The 23,130-nt window shown below is 32.4% G+C and overlaps 1 protein-coding gene across 4 annotated transcripts in view; it reads right to left on the reverse strand.

The window, feature by feature from the left end:
* The window catches only part of DPP10 (dipeptidyl peptidase like 10), a 611,591-nt gene that overhangs the window by 60,285 nt on the left and 528,176 nt on the right, over nucleotides 1-23,130 (reverse strand). For all 4 annotated transcript variants that reach the window (XM_054699639.1, XM_037523252.2, XM_054699638.1 and 1 more), the window contains exons 11-13: nucleotides 17,531-17,654; nucleotides 14,413-14,451; nucleotides 6,069-6,176 (exon numbers count right to left, since the gene is read on the reverse strand). In XM_054699639.1, the coding sequence (XP_054555614.1) occupies nucleotides 6,069-6,176; nucleotides 14,413-14,451; nucleotides 17,531-17,654 (271 nt within the window). The remainder of the gene's footprint in view (nucleotides 1-6,068; nucleotides 6,177-14,412; nucleotides 14,452-17,530; nucleotides 17,655-23,130) is intronic.

The raw sequence follows: 23,130 nt of genomic DNA on the forward strand, positions 1-23,130 counted from the left end.
TTAAAAAGAGTGGTTACATTAAAAATGATCATGAACAAGGGCCTCCCTGGTGGCACCGCAGTTGAGCGCTGGGTTGCAAAGCTGCCCGCAGCCTCTGCAGCGCCGGTTCAATCCCCGGCTGCTCCCAGGCCACCAGAGGAGGGTCCCACATGGCGCGCAGACCTCTCCTGCCGCTGGCTGCTCCCCTCAGCAGTGTACTTCTGACCTTCTGCCTGCTGTGCTCCCCGCTCTGGCTCTGGTGAATTCTCTCACCCTCCCGTGCTTCTGACTGTACCCAGTGCTTGTACAAATAAATAAAAATAAATAAATCTTAAAAAAAAAAAAGATCATGAACAAAAAATGAAATGCTTTGAAAAATGTGGAACACTGCATGATTCACTGAACATGATTCACTCAAATGATACATCTAAGATGAAAATATGCTTCTTAGTGTAGAACTAAAAGATCTCTTGTTGGAAGCCATCATACTATCTCATAAAGCTTAGGATTTTTCTTCAAATATCTGTAATTGACCTGTTTATTTTATATCTAGTAGCACAAATCTGGGCTGGGAAATAAATTGAGCCCCATTCTACATTTAATAGTATAAACATGTCTTCTATGTTATTCTGAATAATAACATATTGGATTAAATAGCAGTGGGCTTTATGGAATAATTCCAATGTCAATCATAATGTGATAGATGAGCATACTGCAAATTTAAGATAAACACCAAGGGACTTAACCAGTCTCCAAAAGGGGGTGTCTGCATCTCAATTAGTTTTTCATTTACCTTAAACAAACATAGTCACAAGCAAGGTATTTTAATAAAGAAGGAAGAATAATTATTGTTACTACACAGTAATTAATCTGTCTGTGTAACTAGGGTGTCTATTTGCTTTTTAGAGTAGAAACATTAATGAGTATGAAGCCATAGCTGACTTTTGAAAAGGACAACATGTAATAGACACTAAATTGAATTCACATTTTTATAAATTTTAGAATAAACAGCAATAAAAATAGTAACTTAATGTATTCTCAAAGAAGGGCTTAAGTTCTAAGATGGAAGTAGACTATTTTATTTGGGGTATTAGATATCACACGCCTCCTTTTAATTAAGATTTTTATCTTGTTCAAGAAAGTTAAAGATTAATTTTATATGCATATCTACAAAATAGTCATTTATATTAACAAAAGTTTAAAGATGCACATACTTTTGTTCTGATTATATACTTTTCATTCAAATTTCTTATATTAAAATCAATTTAACTTTTATCACTTCTAAATAAAGGAAATACAGTGCTTAAAAATAGCATGCTTTAATTTACTGTCTATTCATAGATGAGGTGAGTTAATTGTTTTCCAACAATGTTCTAATCAGATACAGTAGTGAAGTTCAATGAAAAAAAATATTGGATTGATTAGGTGATAGCTTGTGGTTTGAGGGCATGCTATTTTCTACAGTATTTGTAATAGGTAATGGCATTTAGAATTGTTCCAAGTGAAATAATCAGCTCTCATGAGCAAAACCTTGTATTGCTGAATTGAGAAGGTGAATGGATTATCCACTATATATAATTATTCATTTAACACAATTTTAGAAGATGACAGGGCGATTGCTTATGCTTATGAATTGGAACCACTTAACATGACTGAAACTTGGCTTACCCCATACTTGAGAGTAAAAAAAAATATTGCCATGTCTTTGACAAAAACTTTTTCTTAACTGCATCCTCCACTGCAGGATGTAAAATGTTATAGATCCAGATATGGACATTCAGAAGCTACAAATCTATACAAAGTATAGATTTATGGAGGATGGGGGTGAGGAAAGAGTTATAGGAAGTTATCAAAAGTTTAATGAGGGGGTCCCCTGGTGGCGCAGGCAGTTGAGCACAGTGCTATGAAGGTGTCTGCAGCCTCCGCAGCGTGGGTTTGAGCCCGGCCAGCTGGAGAAATACCCACACGGTGCCGCAGACCTCTCCTGTCTCGTCCGCTGCTGCTCCCCTCAGCAGTGTATTTCAATCAATCTGCCTGTTCTGTTCCCTGCTCTGTCTCTGGTGAATCCTCCCAACCTCCTGCACATCTAGTCTGTACCCTGGTTCTTGTATGCACGAATAAATCTTAAAAAAAAAAAAAAAGTTTAATGATCTGATGTAAAAGAAATGTTGCATCATTGTTTGATTCAGGAACTACAAAACCCAGGATTAACACTGGATACTGCATGTTCTACTAAAAAAAAAGTTACTTAGCTATATAGATTTTCAGAAAACCCAAAGCCTTTAGTACTCATACTTTCACATACTCATATTTAAACTAATCCAAAAAATACATAGGCTTAGAAATTTTTACTTTGATGCAGGAATACCATTTCTGTTAAGGAAATAGTGCATAAAATAAAAAAATTTAATAGAATGACACCTATAGAGAAAACAAAGTGACACTAAATTAAACACTGAGCAATAATGGCTAATTATGTACATCCAAATCAACTAAATATTTAATCTTTAAAAGAACTGTATTTCCATTCTGCAAAAATCATGTCTTAAAATTGTTTTTTGTATTATCTTTCTGTTGAAGTAGCATTTGTTTACAACAATGTATATGATTCACACCTCTTCAGATGTATGTTACTACACCACACTCACCACCAAGGTTCCCATAGCACAACGAATACTATAGTTTACATAAAATTACAATTATGTTTCAAAGAATAGTGGGAGAAACTTCATGCATTCCTTCTACTTTAATTTTTGGAATTACTTTAATAAAGATTACTCTTAGAAGAAAGGAAAAATACTAAAATATTTGTAGACAATCACTACTTTATAATGACAGAAATATGAAAACTTTTGAGTTTTCAACTTCAATTTTGAGCCTGGTCTCTAATAATTGGTTTTTAATCTACCCACTGGTTGTGTAAAAGAGCAAAATATTTACAAAATTTACTAATTTCATTTAGTAAGTTACTTCAAACAGATAAATATGTATTCAATGAGGAGCTCTTAAAAATAGCTAAGCATCCATTAATGTAAAGGTGTCTTCCTGACCATCAGTTATACCCTCTTTCTTCGTCATTTGTCATTTTCTGAGCACATCAGTTTTAAGTCTTAGCGTCTAGCAAGACAAGTAAAAGAAGAGAGATTTAGAAGTTATCAATGTTGGTATGCATTTCTATTTAGACCATACAAAATTACACTATTTTTGGAGAGTCAATTTGGCATTCCCTATCAAAACAGATATATATGTACACATATGTACATATATGTACATATGTACACTTTGCATACATATCTGTTAATATTTAGAAATATATTTTGTGGGAATAATCATAAATAAAATATGTATAAGAATGTTTATCTTTGAATAATTTCTAGTATTGAAAAGTAAAAATAACTAATGGTGATTAATATGTTATTTAAATACAGTATATTTACCTACTTGATAGAATGTTTAACAGCTATTAAAATCACATTTAAAAATAAAATTAAATGTTAACCATTAAGAATGCAACTAAATGATGTGAGGAAATGGTCTTAAATTATTCTTAAATGTTACAAACCTATGTACGTACTTTACTTGCCATCTTTAAGAGTAAAGGATACATTTTTATTATAGAATGGAATTGGGAATTTATATATCAATTATTTACAATGTGAGAATACAGGATGATGAAATAGTGTTTGATTTCATATACAACTTTATTAATTTTAGAATTTTACACATTTATAGAGTATATATTATGGTAATCATAAATGGTTCATAGGAGAACTGCTTTGTTAGCTACATAAAAAAAACGACACACAAAGGAATATAAACTATTAAAATATTGTTTGTGTGAATAAACACAGGTATAGATTATATTTATTTAAGGATTGGCCTCTGGCTCACTAACAAAGTAGATTAATTTTAGCCACATTGCCAAAATATTCATAAATAATCATGCAGTCATGTTTATTTCTCAGTGAGGAAAACCACAAATGAGGTTTATTTCTCTGAAGTGCAACCAGAATAGATCAAAATGCTTTTTACTTCAATGAAAGCTTTGTTATAATCTCCATATAGAAAAGGAACAAAGTAAACACATCTGCTGAAGATGTTCTTTTGAACATTTCAGACACAATGAATTAGACTGCCTGTCAGATGGCTGTGATTGGGAGCAGCAGCTATTTCTTGCCAAGATTTACCAAGAAACTTTTGTTAGGTGCATAAATAATCTCAGTTCCTACAAGCTAGTATCATCACTCCATTAATTTCCAAACAATAACATATCACGTTTCTTAAAGACACTATTTCACTTCTTAATTTGTCAAATAGATTGTCTTCTGGGAATTGCATATAGAAAGACATGTTAGACAATTCCCCCTACCTTTAACTATATGTTAAAGATATTCGTAATTTGTAAGCAAGTTTGACCACCTGGAATACCGTTTCATGAATATAAGATACTGGAATTTAAAATTCAATAAGATGTCATTCTCAGCTTTAAGATTTGGAAGTATGATTTATATTTTGGTCAAATTATATATAACCATAATATTTATGATAGTGAAGTTCACAGTGAAATTTAAACAGGTAAAGTAAATTGTTAGTGAAGCTTCTGCTAGTTCACATTAAAAAAATAATACTCCTTTAATCTCACCTGCCCTTTACATATAGAATTACCAAAAATTTATTCATCTGTAAATACGTACATTTAGAACATAAATGAGATAATATTATACATTAATCTATAATCTATTTATTCAACTTAACGATATACTATGAAAATAAAAATCCACCTTCCACCGTGGAAATTATGTATGTTCCAAACTATTTCAGCTTTGATTAAAATTAAAATCATGAAAATTATATCAATATTACCAACCTTGGGCAAGTGTTAAATTTTAAGCTATTGGGTAAGACTTTGAGAATTCAAGGCATTGAGCTGCCTATATATCAACATTGTACAGATAATAACAAAAGTTTGAAAATATGCAGAACACTTGAAGGTTCTAAGAACACAAAAAAGCAGCCAAATTGCTCAGAATCAGATTTTACCACATCTATAATTACTTTTTTCTTATAAGAATGAGATTGATTTTTGGTTAGTTTATAAAACTCTCTCACAGAAGGCAATTATTCACAGTGCTTTATCTTTATGAACTGATTTTTTTTTTTTACCTGTGAGACTAGATGTTTATTTATTTGCTTTTGAAAGATGCTTTATTTTCTCATGAATATTTGTTACTAGCAATTATATTCAAATTGACTTATTAACCTTGTCATATTTAAGCCACTTACTGAGACTTTCACAGACTTTTTAAATAATTAAATAAAACTCTAAATGGTTAGCTTTCATTTGAAGTTTAGAGGAAAAATAACCTTTTAAACTTTTTATGAGAAAAACCATAAAAATATAACACAAACTGTCTTTGAGAACACATAAAAATCACTTTTAAATTTTTATTTTATTCTTTATATATTTTTATTATATTTTTATTATAATTTTATTTATTATAATTTTTGATTATATTCTGTCTACCTTTATCCTCTCTCTTAACTTCTTGACAATTCAGTTCTAATGCCAGTGTGTACTGGTGTTTATCTTTTTGTATTGTCATTATTATTTTTTGGTTCTGAGATTATTTTATGTGATTATATAGCTTAAATTTATGCTTATGGAGATACTCTTCTTAAAATGACTTTAAGTTGGTTATATGGATTGACTTCATAGGCATTAAATATAGGTTCTAAATTCCACAAGTTGGCACTTCTTTTTTTTTTTAAAGATTTATTTATTTATACAAGCAGTCAGAAGCACGGGAGGGTGAGAGAATTCACCAGAGCCAGAGCGGGGAGCACAGCAGGCAGAAGGACCGAAGTACACTACTGCTGAGGGGAGCAGTGGGCAGCAGGAGAGGTCTGCGCGCCATGTGGGACCCTCCTCTGGTGGCCGGGGAGCAGCCGGGGATTGAACTGGCGCTGCAGAGGCTGCGGGCAGCTTTGCAACCCAGCACTCAACCGCTGCGCCTTCGGGGAGGCCCAGTATTGGCACTTCTAAATACGATGGCAATGAAACAAAACCACAGAGAAAAGCCATCACTTACCTGAATGAGGAACATAGCTATGTGGTGAAATTCTCCACGCCCTCCTTGCTTAACAGGAACGGTCATAAAGAATTTGCTGCCATCTCTAGAGAATACAGGCTCCTCATTCTAAAAACAGAAGTGTATATATATCAACCTTAAAAGGGCATGTGAAATCTGTGTTGCTAGCTATTACTAATTCATCATTGGAATACACCAATTATTGATTTTGAATTAGTTCAGAAAACTGCTGAATTATTAAAAAAAGATGGAAAATGATTGTATTTTTAAAAGTGAACTTGATGCATTGTAAACTTGATGAGTGTTTCAATGGAGGGTTGGCTGAGGAGGTTTTGAATATTGAGTAAGAATGATTCACAAACTTAAGACACTTTAAATTGGCTCAATAAAGAATTTTCATATCTTATACAAGATATGGTTGTTTAGCAATTTATCCTTCAAGAACAAGAACTATATGAACACCTGCACCAATTTATAAAAAAATTAATACAGTAAATTTGATAATACAATATTTCACACATTTTCTGAAAATTTTCATTCAGCAAATCTACTGATTTGAAGATATACTTCTGATTATGTATTATAAATTTATTGAAAATGTACACTAAAAGCACAGAAACATAAACAATCCATTGCAAATGATATAATAATATATTCCATTCTTACTGCTCGTCCTTCCACAATTCCACAAACATAAATGTCCATTTGATGATTTCTTAAACTCTAGTTCATTAAAAAACAGAATATTTTTCAAAAGTAAAAGATAGAAGCTATACATATAGATTGCTTCTCTTGCTCCAGGGGAGAAATTAAAAAAATAGATTTACTAAAAGCAGTGGGTTCTTTTTGGGTGACTGGTAAGAGCGATTATACTGGTGGCACAGAAAGAATTTGATGTTATCCTTTTCAGGTCTTTAAAATGGCCTGTTTGGTTCTTTCTGAGGATCTAGTTCTCCTCCATTCTGATCAGATCTCCCTCCATTCTACTGTTTCCTCTTTATGTGTGTGTTCCTGTTCCAGGACCTTTGTATTTTTTTTTTTATTATTGTTGTTTAGCTACTTCTTTTATCCCTTCTTTACTCTACTCTGTCATCTATCAGTGAATTGTTTCTTAATTACCTCTTGTGAAGAGTTATCCAATTCTATCTGTATCACTCATCTCTTCTTTACTACTTCCAATTTTTTTCCATAGCACCTAACACCATCAAATACATATTTTAAGTATGTATGCATTTGTGCTAAATCTTACTTTTTTTTTTTTTTTTTACTTAAAATCATGCAACAGAAACCACTTACAAATATCAGTGGGTGAAGAAACTCTCCTAGTTAGGAAAGTTCGCCTCAAAGACTCTAAAAAGCAGCCTCCATTCATCCTTATCATGGCTTTCAATGCTTTCTATTACATGGTTGACTTCCTTTACTAGGCAAGTAATAATTAAACTAAGTTTTCAATTTTATTTTTTAACTCTATTGCCTAGGACACAGTAGGTGTCCAATTCATAATTATGGAATAGATAAATTGAATTTTTGTGTACAATGGGCAAAATATTGTTATATATGTAATATATATGTGTTATATATATTACATATATATATAAATAGTTTGTGTGTATGTAAAATGATTCTTCCTACCACATTTATTTCAAATTATTGCCTCCCTCATTTATTCACCAATCTCCTCTTGTGCTTGACTTCCGTAAAAAATAGATGTTATGGGAATATCTGAGTATTCTCATATTTATATTAGTTTCCCACCTCAAGCAATTTTAATTTCTTAAAATGGCTCAGTGAAGGAATAAATGTTGAATATAGTTTCAAATTCATTAAAGGTCTTGAAAATCTTCATCACAAGAAAATATCTGGCTATTAACATACTACTCTACACAGAGTCTTTCCTATAATCAAATAAAGTAAATGGAATCTATCTCAGTTTCCACATTCATAATCTTATGCAAATCCGTATCTATGACCCACAAGACAATGAATTGGGGAAAACAGAGTCTACCCTATGACTTAAGATATATTACAATGGTTACCCCAACTGTAAGAATCTTGAAAACTAGGCCAAACATGTCAAATTTCCTCTATTCCTACTGTTCAGAAAGTGACCATATGATGATAACATTAAATCTCTAATTGTCTTATAAATTTAATTCCATTAATAAAACCATTCTAATTTTTGAAATTTCATCAATTTCTAAGTATTTCATGACTTTTCCTTAGTGTTTCGCAATAAAAAGTCAATTGCGACAAATTAACAATTGTAATTTATTCCTAAATAATTGATAACTGGTTTTATTGCTTTAAAAAAGCTTCCATAACTTACATAAATTTGGGATTTAAATCTCAAGAGTCCACTAAAAATTATTAGAAACCATAAGTCAGTACAGTAACATGGCAGGCAACAAAATCAATATACAAAAATCAGTTGAGTTCCTATATGCAAACAATGAACTAAAAGAGAAAGATATCAAGGAAGCAATCCCAGTTATAATTGCATCTAAAAGAACTGAGATACCTATGGAGGTGAAATGAAGACCTACTCAAGGAAAATGAGATATTGATTGCTAAAAGTAATATAAGAAAACATGAAGAATGGAAACATAGTCCCTGCTAATAGATTAGAGAATTAACATTGTTAAATGGCCATCTTACCCAAAGGAATTTACAAATTCAATGTAATCACTATAAAAACTTCAGTAACAATCTTTAAAGAAGTTGAACAAACATTACTAAAATTTATATGAAGCCACAAAAGACCTCTTCTAAAGCAAAGCCAAAATGAATGAGGTTATTACACTCCCAGAATTCAAGCTATACTAAAAACTATTGTCATCAAAATAATATGCTATTAAAATGAAGTAGACACGCAGATCAATGCAATAAAATGAAGCTGCAGAAATATGATGCCACTTACATGGACAGTTATCTATGCCAAGGGAGTCAAGAGTAAACAATGGGAAAAAACAAAGTCTCTTCAACAAATGGTGTTGAGAAAACTAGACAGTCTATGCAAAATAATGCAACTTAGATGACTATTTCACACCACCCACAAAAATTAAATGGAAATTAGTTAAAGACTTGGATATAAGATCTGATTTCATAAGACACATAGAGGAAAATGTAAACAAAACAATTATATCGGTGTCAGTAATATCTGTGGTGTCAACTCCAACAAGGGAAACATAAGTAAAAATAAACAAGTGGCTCTATGTCAAAATAAAAAAGCTTATACATTGTGAAATGAAAGAAGCAATCACTAAATTGAAAAAAATATTCTACTGAATTGGAGAAGATATTTACACATCATACATCCAAGAAGGAGCTAATTCCAAGAATTACAAAGAGTTTATACTATTAAACAAGTTGATAAAACTAGCCAGATAACAAAGAAAAAAGGAGAAAAATAATAATCATAATTAAAAATGAAAGGGGAGAAATTACCACAGACTAATAGAAATACAAAGTATCATAGCACTTACTATGAACAAACAAATGCCAATAAATTCAGTAAAACTGCAGGACTTAAGCCATCTTGCTCAAATCATTCTAAAAATCCAGAAGGAGGGACTGGATTGGCCCCTAATACAGTTTTTGATGTCAACATTACTTTAAAAAAGAAACCAGATAAAGACAGCACAAGAAAACTATAGACCATAAAAATCTTTAAAATATTAGCAAATAGAACTCAACGATATTACAAATATTATACATCATGATTAAGTGGATTTATACCAGGGATAGAAAGACTTTTTAATATACATAAATGAATCAATGTAATAAATTACTTGATAATATTAGTACATAAACAGAAGGCACTTGATAAGATTCAGCACTCATTTATGATAAAAACCCTTAATATGATGTATACAGAAGAATTTAATATAATAAAGGCCATATACTATACATCAGTAGACAATATATTGAATAGTACTTAATGGTGAAAAACTGAAAGCTATCCCTTTAATATCAGGAATAAGACAAGGATGCCTAATGTCACTACTTCTATTTAATTTACTATTAGAGGTGTTAGCTAGAGCAATACCAAATGACAGGAAATGAAAGGATCCATGTTGGAAAAGATAAGTAAAACTGTCATTACTTGCAAACAGCATATAAGAAACCCCAAAGATACCACAAAAAATCATTAGTAGCAATAAATCAAGACTGAAAGTGGCAGGTTACAAACTATACAAAAATTTTCTGTACTTTCATATACAAACAACAAATGAGGAAAAAAGAGTAATTAAAAATAATTCCATTCATAAATGCTTCAAAAAGAATAATTATGAATTGACCTCTCTAAGGAGGTAAAGGATTTATAGCATGAAATTTATGAGACATTACTAAAGGATTTAGACAGTGACATTTGATTGTGGAAAGACATTCCATGCTCATGAAGGGAGAGTAGAATTGTAATCACAATCACTATTCTACCAACATTGATTCTAAATTTAACACAATTACCATAGAAATACCAGCAATGTTATTTTAAGAAATTGAAAAAAATATTAAAATTTATATGAAGTCATAAAAAGGCTTTAAGTCTTTTATGACTTGTCATTTCAGTAAAAACAATCTGAGGAAAAAGGGGAGATTATAAAGGCATCTTCATGCCTGACTTTATAATATAAAACAACAGTAACTAATGTGATAGGGTATGCTATAAAAACAGACACATGGATCAATGGAACAGAATCAAAAGATCAGAATGAAATTTGTGCATGTATCAATATTTAATTCATGATAAAGAGCCACACCATTCAATGGGAGAAAGGAGTTATTTTTAACAAATGGTGCTGGAAAACCTGATAGTCACATGGAAAAGAATCAATTTTGACTACTATATAATTACATGCAAAAAAATTAATTCAAAATGGATTGGATTGAAGACAGACATAAGACTTTCAACAATAAGACTTATGGATGAAAACATTGATGGCTTTCCATGGCATCAATGATAAAGATGTTTTTAGAGACTTGACCCCTATGACAATAGAAACAAAAGCAAAAATCAACGATTGGGATTATCTAAAATTAAAGAGATTTTACAGAGCAAATACATATCTATAAACATAGAGATTTATAGACATACATATAGATACATGTATATATCTACATATATACAACTACATATAGATATATAGACATGTAGATATAGATATGTAGATTATAAAGATATAACAAGTGAGATAAAATATTTACACATTACACAACTGACAGGACTCAATATCCAAGGTATATTAAAAAATCCAATTATTAAAAACAAACCATCCCAATAAAATATTGGCCATAGATCTAAACAGACAATTCACCAAAGAGGATACCTAGAAGGCCAACAGACCCATGGACAAATATTTATCCTTGCTTTTAATAAGGGAAATGCAAATCAAAATCACAATGGAATACCACCTCGCACTCATGAAAAAGGCACATATCTAAAAAAGCCCAACTGAAATACTGAAGTTGTAGAGAAAATGTAATCATATTAAACTATCTGGATTTACTCTAGAAAACTGGAAATGGAAACATCAAATGGCTGAGAAATCTCATTTTTGAGCACCTATCCAAAGAATATGAACCATCAACTCAAATATTATATAATCTACACTAATTATTCAGCATTACACTTACAATAGCTAGGATATGGAAACAACATAAATGTCCACTGATAAGAGGATTGGGTGTATCTGACTATTCAGTCATAAAGAAAAATTAAATGTTGCTACTTATAGCAAAATTGGAAGGAGTTTAAAGAGTTCAAGGGAATAATGTGTAGTAAAGCAAGCCAGAATTACAGACTAGTACTGGACATTTACACAATAGATAATCCAACAAAGTAAAATATTTATAAAACCAGTGGAAACTAAAAAACAAAGTAAAGTTTCTGCAGTTAAATGGAGGGTAAAGGATAAAATGGTCAAGTGGTTTAAGAAATGGAGGTGGGAAAAATTTAAATGAAGTAAATTAAAATGGTATTTCAAATGGTAAAATAAATGGTGAGGGACTTTATCTTAAAGTTAAATAACTTGACCAAATCAAATAACTATTAGGATATAGAAGTAGGACTCAACCCTGGTCTGTCTGACTCTAGTGTGTTTATAGCTCTACACTGTAATACATTTCATAAAGAGAGATTCCTACATTTAACAAGTATTTATGGTTTCCTCTTACCCAATTCTATGTTATGCATTTGTTTTTCTTTTTTTAAAATATACTTTTTTAAAAAAAAGATTTATTTATTCATGCATACTAGAATGGGGTATAGGCCAGATGTGCAGGAGGGTGAGAGGATTCACCAGAGACAGAGCCGGGAACAGAACAGGCAGATGGACTGAAATACACTGCTGAGGGGAGCAGCGGGTTTGACAGGAGAGGTCTGCGTGCCATGTGGGATTCTCGCCGGTGGCCTGGATCGAACCCGTGCTACAGAGGCTGCGGACAGCTTCACAGAGCTGCGCTCAACTGCCTGCACCACCCTGCATTTGCTTATCAACAAAAAGTGAATATCCATCCTGCCTTTGCTAAATTATTAAAAATCACAGAAATAATTGCCTAAATCTTACACAAAAGTTACACTTGACTTTGAAACTTTTATTGGGAAATGTGATTGTGTTATGGTATTTGGAGCAAAAAAAATTTTTTTTTTTTAAGATTTATACAAGAACCAGGGTATAGTCAGAAGCGCGGGAGGGTGAGAGAATCCACCAGAGCCAGAGTGGGGAACAGAACAGGCAGATCGATGAAATACACTACTGAGAGGAGCAGAGGGCATGGCAGGAGAGGTCTGCGTGTCATGTGGGACCCTTGCCGGTGGCCGGGGATTGAATCGGCGCTGCAGAGGCTGTGGGCAGCTTCGCAGCCCAGCGCTCAACCACTGCACCACCAGGAAGGCTCTGGAGTAAAGAACTTTTTAAGCAGGTAATTTAAACTGAGGTTTGAAAATGAAAAGCCTTCCAACAAACAAGTAGTTGAGAGAATTCTGTTCAGACAGAAGAGTCAATGCAAAGGCACTGTACAGATGAGGGCCAATGTGTCTGGAATGGCTGAAAGGACAGTGTGAAAGAGTTGGCAAAGTTTTCAATTTAATTCCTTATAGTCTGCTTAAGGATTTCGTTTTTACCCGAAGAACAAAAGGAGAGATAAATAATTTTTTTTTGTGAGAGTAGGAGTATAATGTGGACAGTGATAATCAAATATATATTTTGAAAACATCAATCAGCCTGCAAATGTGAACAGATTGACAGGTGCTTCAGGTGTTGAGGATTTCCAGTTAAGGAAAACTGCAGTACTTGTAACATGATCCTTGAGGGTGTTTGTGATGTGGACTAAAATAAACTGATTGGGATCTTTAAAAATTAAATGAAGGAAATTGGTGATAAGTCATATATATATACAAATAAGCGTTATGAAAGTATCAAGGATGACTACTAGGTTTATGATTTTAATAGTAGGATAGATAATTACGTCTTGCCTCTTATGACAATAAGACATAAGAATGAGGAGAGAGGGATGCGTTTGCTTTGGACCTGTGGAATGTCCAGTTATTTCTGCATATTTAGGAGGAGAGGCCAAGCATGAATTTGAATGTTTCAGAATCTAAGTAGTGCCTGGGGCTATACAGTTGGTGGTTTCATTGTGGCAATGGAAACCAAAGGTGTATGCCACCTAGGGAAAGGATATAAAAGATCACTGTAGAGAACGATACAAATCAAAGGCAAAACAAAATGAAACAAAACAGACACTTTCCTTTGCAACAAGTAGTGATGGAACTGGTAATAAAGTGGGTTCAAACATATTTGCATAATGTATGTGTGTTTCCTATTGAAATGTCCAGTATGATACTATGTTGTGGAGACATTTGAAAATTATTCTGTTGTGACCATCTGGATTGTAGTTTCATTTATGTTATAAGCTAGCGCTGTGAACTAGCATACATCTAAGGAAAGAAGTGTTTATTTGAATAATCTCCACATAACTACTTATATGAAGGTTTGGTCAATTTTCTAGGCAACTTGAAAAATTCTGAAGGTTTCTAGTTTTGGTGGGTCATAACATGTGTATTCTTTCATTTATACAAGTTTCTTTGTATGAATGATCCCCAAAGTGGACCCTGGTAGCTGTTCTGCAAGTTATGTGCTACAAAAGACATACGTAAACATGTCACACTTGATGAGACAGAAAATCCAAGTCAAAAACATGTTAATGGAAAAGATTCACTCAGTTCAACATAGCAAAGACTTAAGGTCATATTACTGAAATAACTTTTGAAAGTTATTACATACAAATAAGTGATGGTTTGGGCACAATGGCCAAAATATGACATTAAGAGACTATACTATACCTGCTTAGAAAGCCATGTATCTGATGTCATCTCATATTTCTGAAAGAAAACAATTAACGCCGTGAAGCATCTAAAGACCAAAATGAGCATGCATCAGTTTAACCTTTTTAAAAGCTGTTATCTATCAGATTTTTTTTCCTCTTTCCAGCTGGTAAAATACCACAAGAGGTACCATTGTCATTATTGATTTAAACTGAAGGAATAAGTAGTGAAGTGGGATTAAAAGATAATTTAAATGTAAAGTCTCTCCTTTAGTAAACTCCTTTAGAATTCCCAGTAGTATGTCACCAGGGATGGATCACTTTCCAGTTCAGTTTGATTACCTCATTCAGACTGTTTTGAATCACTAGACACTGTCTCTTTTCACCTCTAGGCATCATCAGGAAACAAAATTATTAAGTCCTTCAAAAGAACTGGGCAAATAGCCAGGAATAAAATTAAAGGATGGACATTCTTTCAATACTCAATCCACTCTTCATCAGTCATTTTTTCCCCCTTAGGGAAAGATAATTAAACATTTCATATGACAAAATTTCATGTTCCCTTAAAATATCTTGCAAAGAATCGGAACCAAAATCATATTTCAAAAGCAATGTTACACTAATTAATCTCAAGTTATGCATACATAAAATAAATTTTAGTAATATTGTTTTTCTGTTGTAGTGTATGAAGTATCTTATAATTTCTAAAAAATTCTATAATAAAGGTATCCAAATGAGGACAACAGAATCACCACACATTATAGATTTTACTGATATGCAGTTATACTCATTTCAAATTGTCAAAAATTACAATTTTTGTTTTATCAGCATTCCCTTCTAAGCCATTTTATAATTACATAATTAATTTTCAACTTACTCTTTTCATGTAGATTTAATAGATTTTATCTACATGCAGACATGAGGAAAATATTTAACTAAATATTTCTTTGATTTTCTATTCCTATCTCAGCAATAACACAGCCTTGATATCAACAGACACAAAATACATGTCAATGCCACTGTGCATTAGGATATGCTAGAATCCATGAGAATTGTTTCATGTGCAATTATTTGTTTCTTATTTAAATTTTAGCAGAAAGTACAGTCTTTTTTAACTACACAAATGGAAGAGAAAGAAAATAATCAAAAAGGTATCAAATCAAAAATATAACTGCATTCCAATATCTATTTTTTACTGAAACACTGAAATATAAACTTGCAGTTACCTATATACATAATCGTTGTATAGGAAAATGACTGGCTTTCACTAACTAGAAAAGCACACACCAATTTTTCAAAGACTTTGTGAGATACCTTAACAATTAATGGTTAAACCTTTTGATTCTGTACTTTTATTTTTTTGGGAGACTTTTGGTCCCTGTTTCAATTACTTGTTTGTAATTAGTCTGTTCAGATTTACTTTTTCTTCCCTATTCAGTTCCAAATGGTTGTATATTTCTAAGAATTTGTCAGTCTCTTCTAGATTGTTTAAGAAACTAGCATACAATATTCATAACAATCATTTATGGTCCTCTAAAGTTCTGAGATATCCATTGTAATTTATCCTCCTTTGTTTTTGATTCTATTTATATTTTCTCCTGTCTTTGTGAACCTAGCTAAGAGTTTGTTTATTTCATTTTTTTCAAAGAAGTAGCTTTAGGTGTCATTAATCTTTTGGAATATAATTTTTACTTCAATTTAATTTATTTCTGCTCTAATTTTTACTATTTCCTTCCTTCTACTGACTTGCTGGGGCACCCCTCTTCTGGATGTTATTCCTGGCATGTGTTATAATAGTCTGTTTTGTATCTATCTATCTATCTATCTATCTATCTATCTATCTATCTATCTATCTATCTAAAACTGTGGCAACCCTGGGGTATGTCTGTTTTACTTTCAGGAATTCTGGCTTTGTTCACCTGCAATCTAGCTGTGAGCATGCAGAGGAGAGGAGTCCCCCCACTTATCAATTGCTCTCTCTAACCACATTTAGTCATGATGCACATTCCCTAAATTGCTAGAGATGATACATATTTAAGGACTTTTTTTTGTATATATGTCCATGAGTGATAACAGTCTAAAATGTTATCACTTGAAATGTCCTTGTCTAGTTTTAGTATCAAGATTATATTTCCCTTATAAAGAGAATGAAAATTTATTTTCTCCACTTTTTGGAAAATGCTGGAGTGGTGGCATTTATTCTTTTTCTCATTACTATTGAGGCATAATTGACTTATAAGATTGTGACATGTTTACGTTGTATATTACAATAACTCAATATGCATATATATTTAGAATGATTATGACAATAAGTTTAGTTAACATTCATCACCTCATAATAAAAAAATTTTCCCTCAGAAAGAATTTTCAAATCTACCCTTTTAGGAATTTTCAAGTATACAATAGGGTACTGCTAACTATAGTCAGTCATCAATGTTGTACACTATACCCACCAAAACATTTTTATTTTCTATTTGGCCTTTGTACTTTTTAATCACTCAGCCCCACCCAATTCCTCCTGTCCCCAAACCCCCTTCTGGTAAACAAAAACCTAATCTCTGCTTCTGTGAAGTGAATTTGCTTTTGTGTTTCTGCTTAGATTTCATATAAAAGTTAGATCATACGGTATCTAAATACATCTGTTTTCACAACACAGTGGTTCACAAACCAAATGTTCCTGTTATTTCCAGTTAATTTAAGAACAGAGACATTATTTGTTACTTTAGAAGGCTAACCTGAACTATAGGAGAATCCAGGGGTCTCTGGAATGTGTTTAAAGGCAGCAAAGAAATAGTCAAAGTCTTCAAGTAGATGAAAGTTAAAATATGGAATGAAAGCACATACATGAAAATGGAAATAATATGGCTTGGACTACTGTTCATACTATATAAAAATCCATCATTAGAAGTATTTTTTTCTTTAAGTTCATTTTCATCTGCCTAAACATCTATATTTCCCATTTTAAAGACTGGAAGCTGTATAGATTAAAATACACACTTCTAATAGAATGACCCTTTTCTCACTACTTTTGAAAGTTTAATATTGAGGTCTTTGTACAAAGGATCGCCTGATTTCCTTTTGAGGGGTAGTATAAATGATTTCATTTTAAGCATAAAAGAGAAGCAAATTATACTCACTTTACTGCAAGCACCAGTAGTAGTCTCACAGACCGTGAGGATGGAGATGTTCTGAGGTCGGTTTAACCATCTGACCACCGTCTTGGTATTGCTTACCCATTTAACCATAGTGATATAGTATTCTCTAGTGTGAAGACAAAATTAAAATTTCCCTTTAGAGTCACAGAGCTTGTACAGTAAACAATAATATAAACTTGGTATCATATGTAAGAATAAATTAAATACCATAAATGTTACATTATATTGATTTTTGTGAATATATAAACATATCTGTTTTTCTAAATACTAGAAACTAAATATGAATATGTATGTATGCATATATTCATGTAAACACATGCACATATATGTACATGTTAAAATATACAGAAAATTTGAGGATAAATTTGAAAGCGAATGATTTTGAATAAAGGAAATCTTTGGAAAAATAAAAAACCAAGATGCTAGACATTTATGAATTGTTTGTTACTTTCTATTGATTAGTACTAACATGCAAAATAAGTATATGTTTTATAAGCTATATTAATTTTTACTGCTTTAAAATTGCAATTAACAATAAATTAACGGCCATAGCTTATTCTAGGTTTAATAATCATTTATTACTTATAACATTCATGTGATTTCATTTTATCTTTGGAGACTTGAACTACAAAGCTATGTAATATTTTCTCATTGGTCAAGAGCTAGCTACTCCCAGCTTTTTATTATTAATATTTTCTAAAATATTTTTTTCCTCATTTGAATCAGTTTAAAGCAAGTAAGCAATCATATTGAGGGGCTGGAGAACTACTCAATTTTAGTTACAGTGAGGATTCTAATTAGTGGGGACTATGGTGTCCTCAGACGGGTTTTGGATTGAAAAAGTTTATATATTTTTTCCTTATGTTTCTATTTTTTTTCATTGTAGAGTCTCTCTTTGGAAATTGATGTAATATACCATACCTCCCAACCTCAATGTACACAGAAAAAATGTATTCATCAATATCAATTTAATTAATGCTATAAAACACCTATAATCATTTTGCTCAGTTTCAGAATAGATTTCTTTGGAAAATGGCCTACAAAGTACTTAAATTACTTGAGCACTATCTTAAAGTTAATCCATACAGTTTTTACATGACTTAGAAAAAAATAACCTACAAGGAACAAAAAAAAACCTTCCTGATACAAATCACCTCCTAAGCGTATCTAAGCTAGACTTTCAGCTACATGAATCTTACATTTTTAACATTAGTGAATTCTCCAGAAAACCTGTTAGCCCATCCAAGTGAAGCTGTCAGTAAAAGGGCAAGTATAACTTGTCATACAATAAAGCTTGCAATAGTTTCTTCAACAATCTCTTCAAGACATCTGGCAGCTTTCACAACCAGCTGAGTCTCATTTGGAGATTGCCTGGAAACTCAGTGCATTTATAACACAAAGTTCCTTAAATAGAGTCAACGAGGCATATTTGGATGAAATATGCAACTGGTTTAGGATTAATCTTTGACCAAATCAACAGGTCTTGAAATTCTGTAAATAACGTTGTCCACTTCACTTTAGTGTGTGAAAGTGACTTATTTTGCATGTATTGTCATGTTTGGCAGTAAAAATATTAAAAACAGGAGATAATAGGTATTAAACTTTAATTGATTGCTTTATCCAGAGGATTTAGCATGGATGCAAGTGATCGTGGTTACCATTACCAATCAGGAAAATAAGTGCTGAATTATGACAACATGTATTTCTGGTTAATTAATATAATTACTTCACAAATGCAATAAAAACTTTGATTATTGTCAAAAAAAAAAAAAACTGACCAAAGACTGCAAAATCAGGGATGTCATATTCATGGAAAAATCTGGACAGAAATGTTATATAGAAAAATTTCATACCCAATAGGAAATTTATCTCAATTAACCACAGAAAGTAATACATTTTATGCCAAGTGAGATGACAAGCTAACACAAACAACTTTAAAATAAAAGAAAACAAAACAACAGTAACAATAAACAGTGCTTCAATGTTCATTTTAGAGTTTTCCCTTTTAAAGCAGTCCTCAAGAGAAATGTTGCAGTAAAATATCTTTGCAATGTCTCTACAGATATTAGCATAATATAGCTATTGCCTCTGATGGAAAATTAATTTTTTTAAAAAGGATATATTTTAAAAACATGTTTTAAAAACATTTTAAAAACAATTAAAAATCCAACCAGTGGCAATTTGGTGCATAAATGATTTTTTAATGAATTTTTAAAAACCCATAACTTAGGTATAATATTAAGTTGAAAACATTATTTATATTCATAGTACTTATGATTCTTTTATTAAGTAATGTGACTATTTTGTCTGTTTATACATTATGTCTCTTTGCATAAACAAATTTAGTCTTAAGTGATAAACTTTGTGTATGTATATATATACATACATTATATATATATATATATAAAATCATAATGATGAGAGTTCGTCCTAAAATTGAATTTATACAGTCTTTCAGGGATAATTTTAAAACAATGAAATGCCCAAATAAATTATTGAAGCTATCGAAAGTGAGTGTTAAAATAAACCTTGACACACAAGATGTGAGGAAAGATATAATCACTCACTAGTAAACCACACTCTGTATTCCTTTTTCCTTGTCCCAGGATCCTCAGTGCACATTTCCTTATGATTCATATCTACTTATTCAGTTTGCTCAAAGATTCAAACTTCCTCTGAATGAGGGATTAGGGAAGTGCCCTTACCTGGAAATGTCACACTCCTTGTCCTGCCTGCTGCAGATGTGGCGGTCCTCCTGGAACTCCATCTCATGAACACATTAGATCTGGTGTCCCACAACCAGTGGCCAGCAGAAGTGTCCCTTCCTTATAACTGGCTTTCCTGCTTGTTCCTTGTCTCCATGGCTCTGGATTACCCAGGAAGTCCTCGAGGATCTGGTCCTCTTGAGCCACAGAGACAGAGACAAGCAGGTTAGAGGGATTGCACTCAAGCCAAGAAAAACTTTCTACTAGCTGGGTGGTCTGGCACAAGAGATCTAATTGTTCATAAGGGCATGTGGAATGAAGGCCCCAGCATCACCAGCAGACAGGTATGTTAGAAGTCATACCTGTGATTCTACTGGCTTCCTTACCAATAGCTATTATCAGTTCAAAATAAAATCTTTATATACTTACAGCTACTCTGAGTTCATTCTTTTCCAGTAACCCAGGATCTCTGTCTCTAAGTGCACTGTGATAGCATTCATGACCAATTCATGGTTAGTGTCCTTCAAAGACCTTTGTCAATAGTTATGTATTTCTCATAAAAAGGGACATTTAGCACCCATAGACATTCAACTACACAAATCTTAAATTTCTAACATAAGTGTCTCCTTTAGAAAATCGTAGCATCCACATTTATGTCCAATGAACAGAGAAATTTATTGGTTAAATTTTCTTGGAAGACACAGATATTCCTTAGCAGAATAAGAGATGCAGACTAGACATACTTCAATGAAGGTAAAGGAAAGCACAGCAGTGTCACACACAGAGAAGGACGGAAAATATAATGTCACAATAACAATACAGTCTGAGAATTGAGGGTCACAAAGGTGGATGACTAAAAGAAAATTTAAATAAGTAAAATAATGTCAGGCACAGAGTAAGAAGAAATCAAAGACAAACAACTACCTTTACTCTTTAGTCTGGAGATGTCTAAACACAAAGGATAATCACTTCCACAAAACAATATGACAATTGCCTAGTCTGTGGGAAAAAATCTGCATAATTCACTATCATAACAAATCTTTTCACTAGAACTTAGATATATATTTTAAAATTCATACCTAAATTTCCCAATAAAGGCACTGAATGCTTGCAGTGCCTTACTCACAGTATAACAATTTGCAAAATGTGCCTTCCCATTGAGATGAGAAAAATCGTCTAACTCCTGCTGAGTCTGAGTATATTCAAAAAGGGCATTATCTTACTTAGTTCCTACCATGCGACATTCTAAAGAATCAACACAAACCATAATTCAAATAAAGATAAGAGTATGAAATGAATTAGTTTTGAAGGAAAGCTCTATTCATAATCTGGATTTGCTTAACTTTTGCTAAATCACAATTTTTAAAATGTGGGGGTATAAAGGTAGAAATTAGGAAAGAAATTTCTGTTTTTCTTTAGTCTATCTTAATGATTTAATTGCCTTTTATTTTTTATTATTATTATTTTTTTTAATAGAGGCATGTTTTTTATTTATTTATTTGTTTGTTTGTTTTGTTTATACATGCACTGGGTACAGTCAGAAGCGCGGGAGGGTGAGAGAATTCACCAGAGCCAGAGCGGGGAGCACAGCAGGCAGAAGGACCGAAGTACACTGCTGAGGGGAGCAGCGGGCGGCAGGAGAGGTCTGCGCGCCATGTGGGACCCTCCTCTGGTGGCTGGGGAGCAGCCGGGGATCGAACAGGCGCCGCCGAGGCTGCGGGCAGCTTCACAACCCAGCGCTCAACCGCTGCGCCACCGGGGAGGCCCTTAATTGCCTTTTAAAAACATTTACATTTATTAAAATGTATTTGCTCTTTGACTAAAGCATAACTACTGGTTAATGAAAGTTCTACCGAAAGATGAAAAGAGCTTGGGGCCTTTATTTTTGAAGATTTTTATTTATTTATTTTGTTTTTGGGCATGGGATAATTGGGTATAAACCAGAGGTATGAGGGTGTTTGTGAGAGGATTCATCAGGGACAGTTTGGGGAGCAGAACAGGTGGATTTACTGAAATACACTGTTAAGGGATGCAGTGGGCAAAACAGGAGAGGTCTGCTGTGCCATGTGGGTCAGCTTTGTGACCTGGGATCGAATTCACTCCATTGTGATGGGCCATTAGGTGACAGTGCTGAGACTTAATCCCTAGGCCACCAGGGAGGCCTGAGGCCTTTTACTATTATACTTTAAATACTAATTGTTATGAATACATACATACATACAAATACAAACCAACTAGCCCATCAATCAAATAAACAATCAACAAACTGATACACATGACTTAACAACTCAAGTTCAAAACAAATTCAGAGAATACAGTTTGTAAGTTGCTTTAAGTCTTAAGAGGGCATCTTTCTATATGCATGTTATTAATCTTCCTCCCTACATAGGTATGCACATATATATTCAATTATTATTGTCACCATTGTGATTGTATTAGAGAGAAGACTAAGATACATATAAAATTCATGCATACTAAAAAAAGGACAGAAAATGATAAAAGTTTATAATTACCCTGAGCAACTGAAATGGTTCACTTATTAACTATCATTTCACAGATCATCTGAATATAAAAATGTAGTATATGTTTATACAACAACTCAAAAACAAATAAACATGTAAACTATTATAAGGTAATTAATTATTTGGGTAGTCTGTTGAGAATTTAAGTATTCTCTCAGCTGTTAAATGTTATTTTTCTATGAACACAACATAAACTCCAGAAACAAGAGAACATATTTAATGGCCATAATTGGGCATGGAGAAGGTATGTTATTAGTAAATTAATTTACATTATGTTTATGTTTATACATTAGAAAATAAAAATGATTTGGTATTGTTTAGAATTAATGGGAATAGTGACACTAATAAATATAGG

Source organism: Talpa occidentalis, unplaced genomic scaffold (assembly GCF_014898055.3).
Source record: "Talpa occidentalis isolate TD23 unplaced genomic scaffold, MPIMG_talOcc4v2.1 talOcc4.3, whole genome shotgun sequence".
NCBI classification, from domain to species: Eukaryota; Metazoa; Chordata; class Mammalia; order Eulipotyphla; family Talpidae; genus Talpa; species Talpa occidentalis.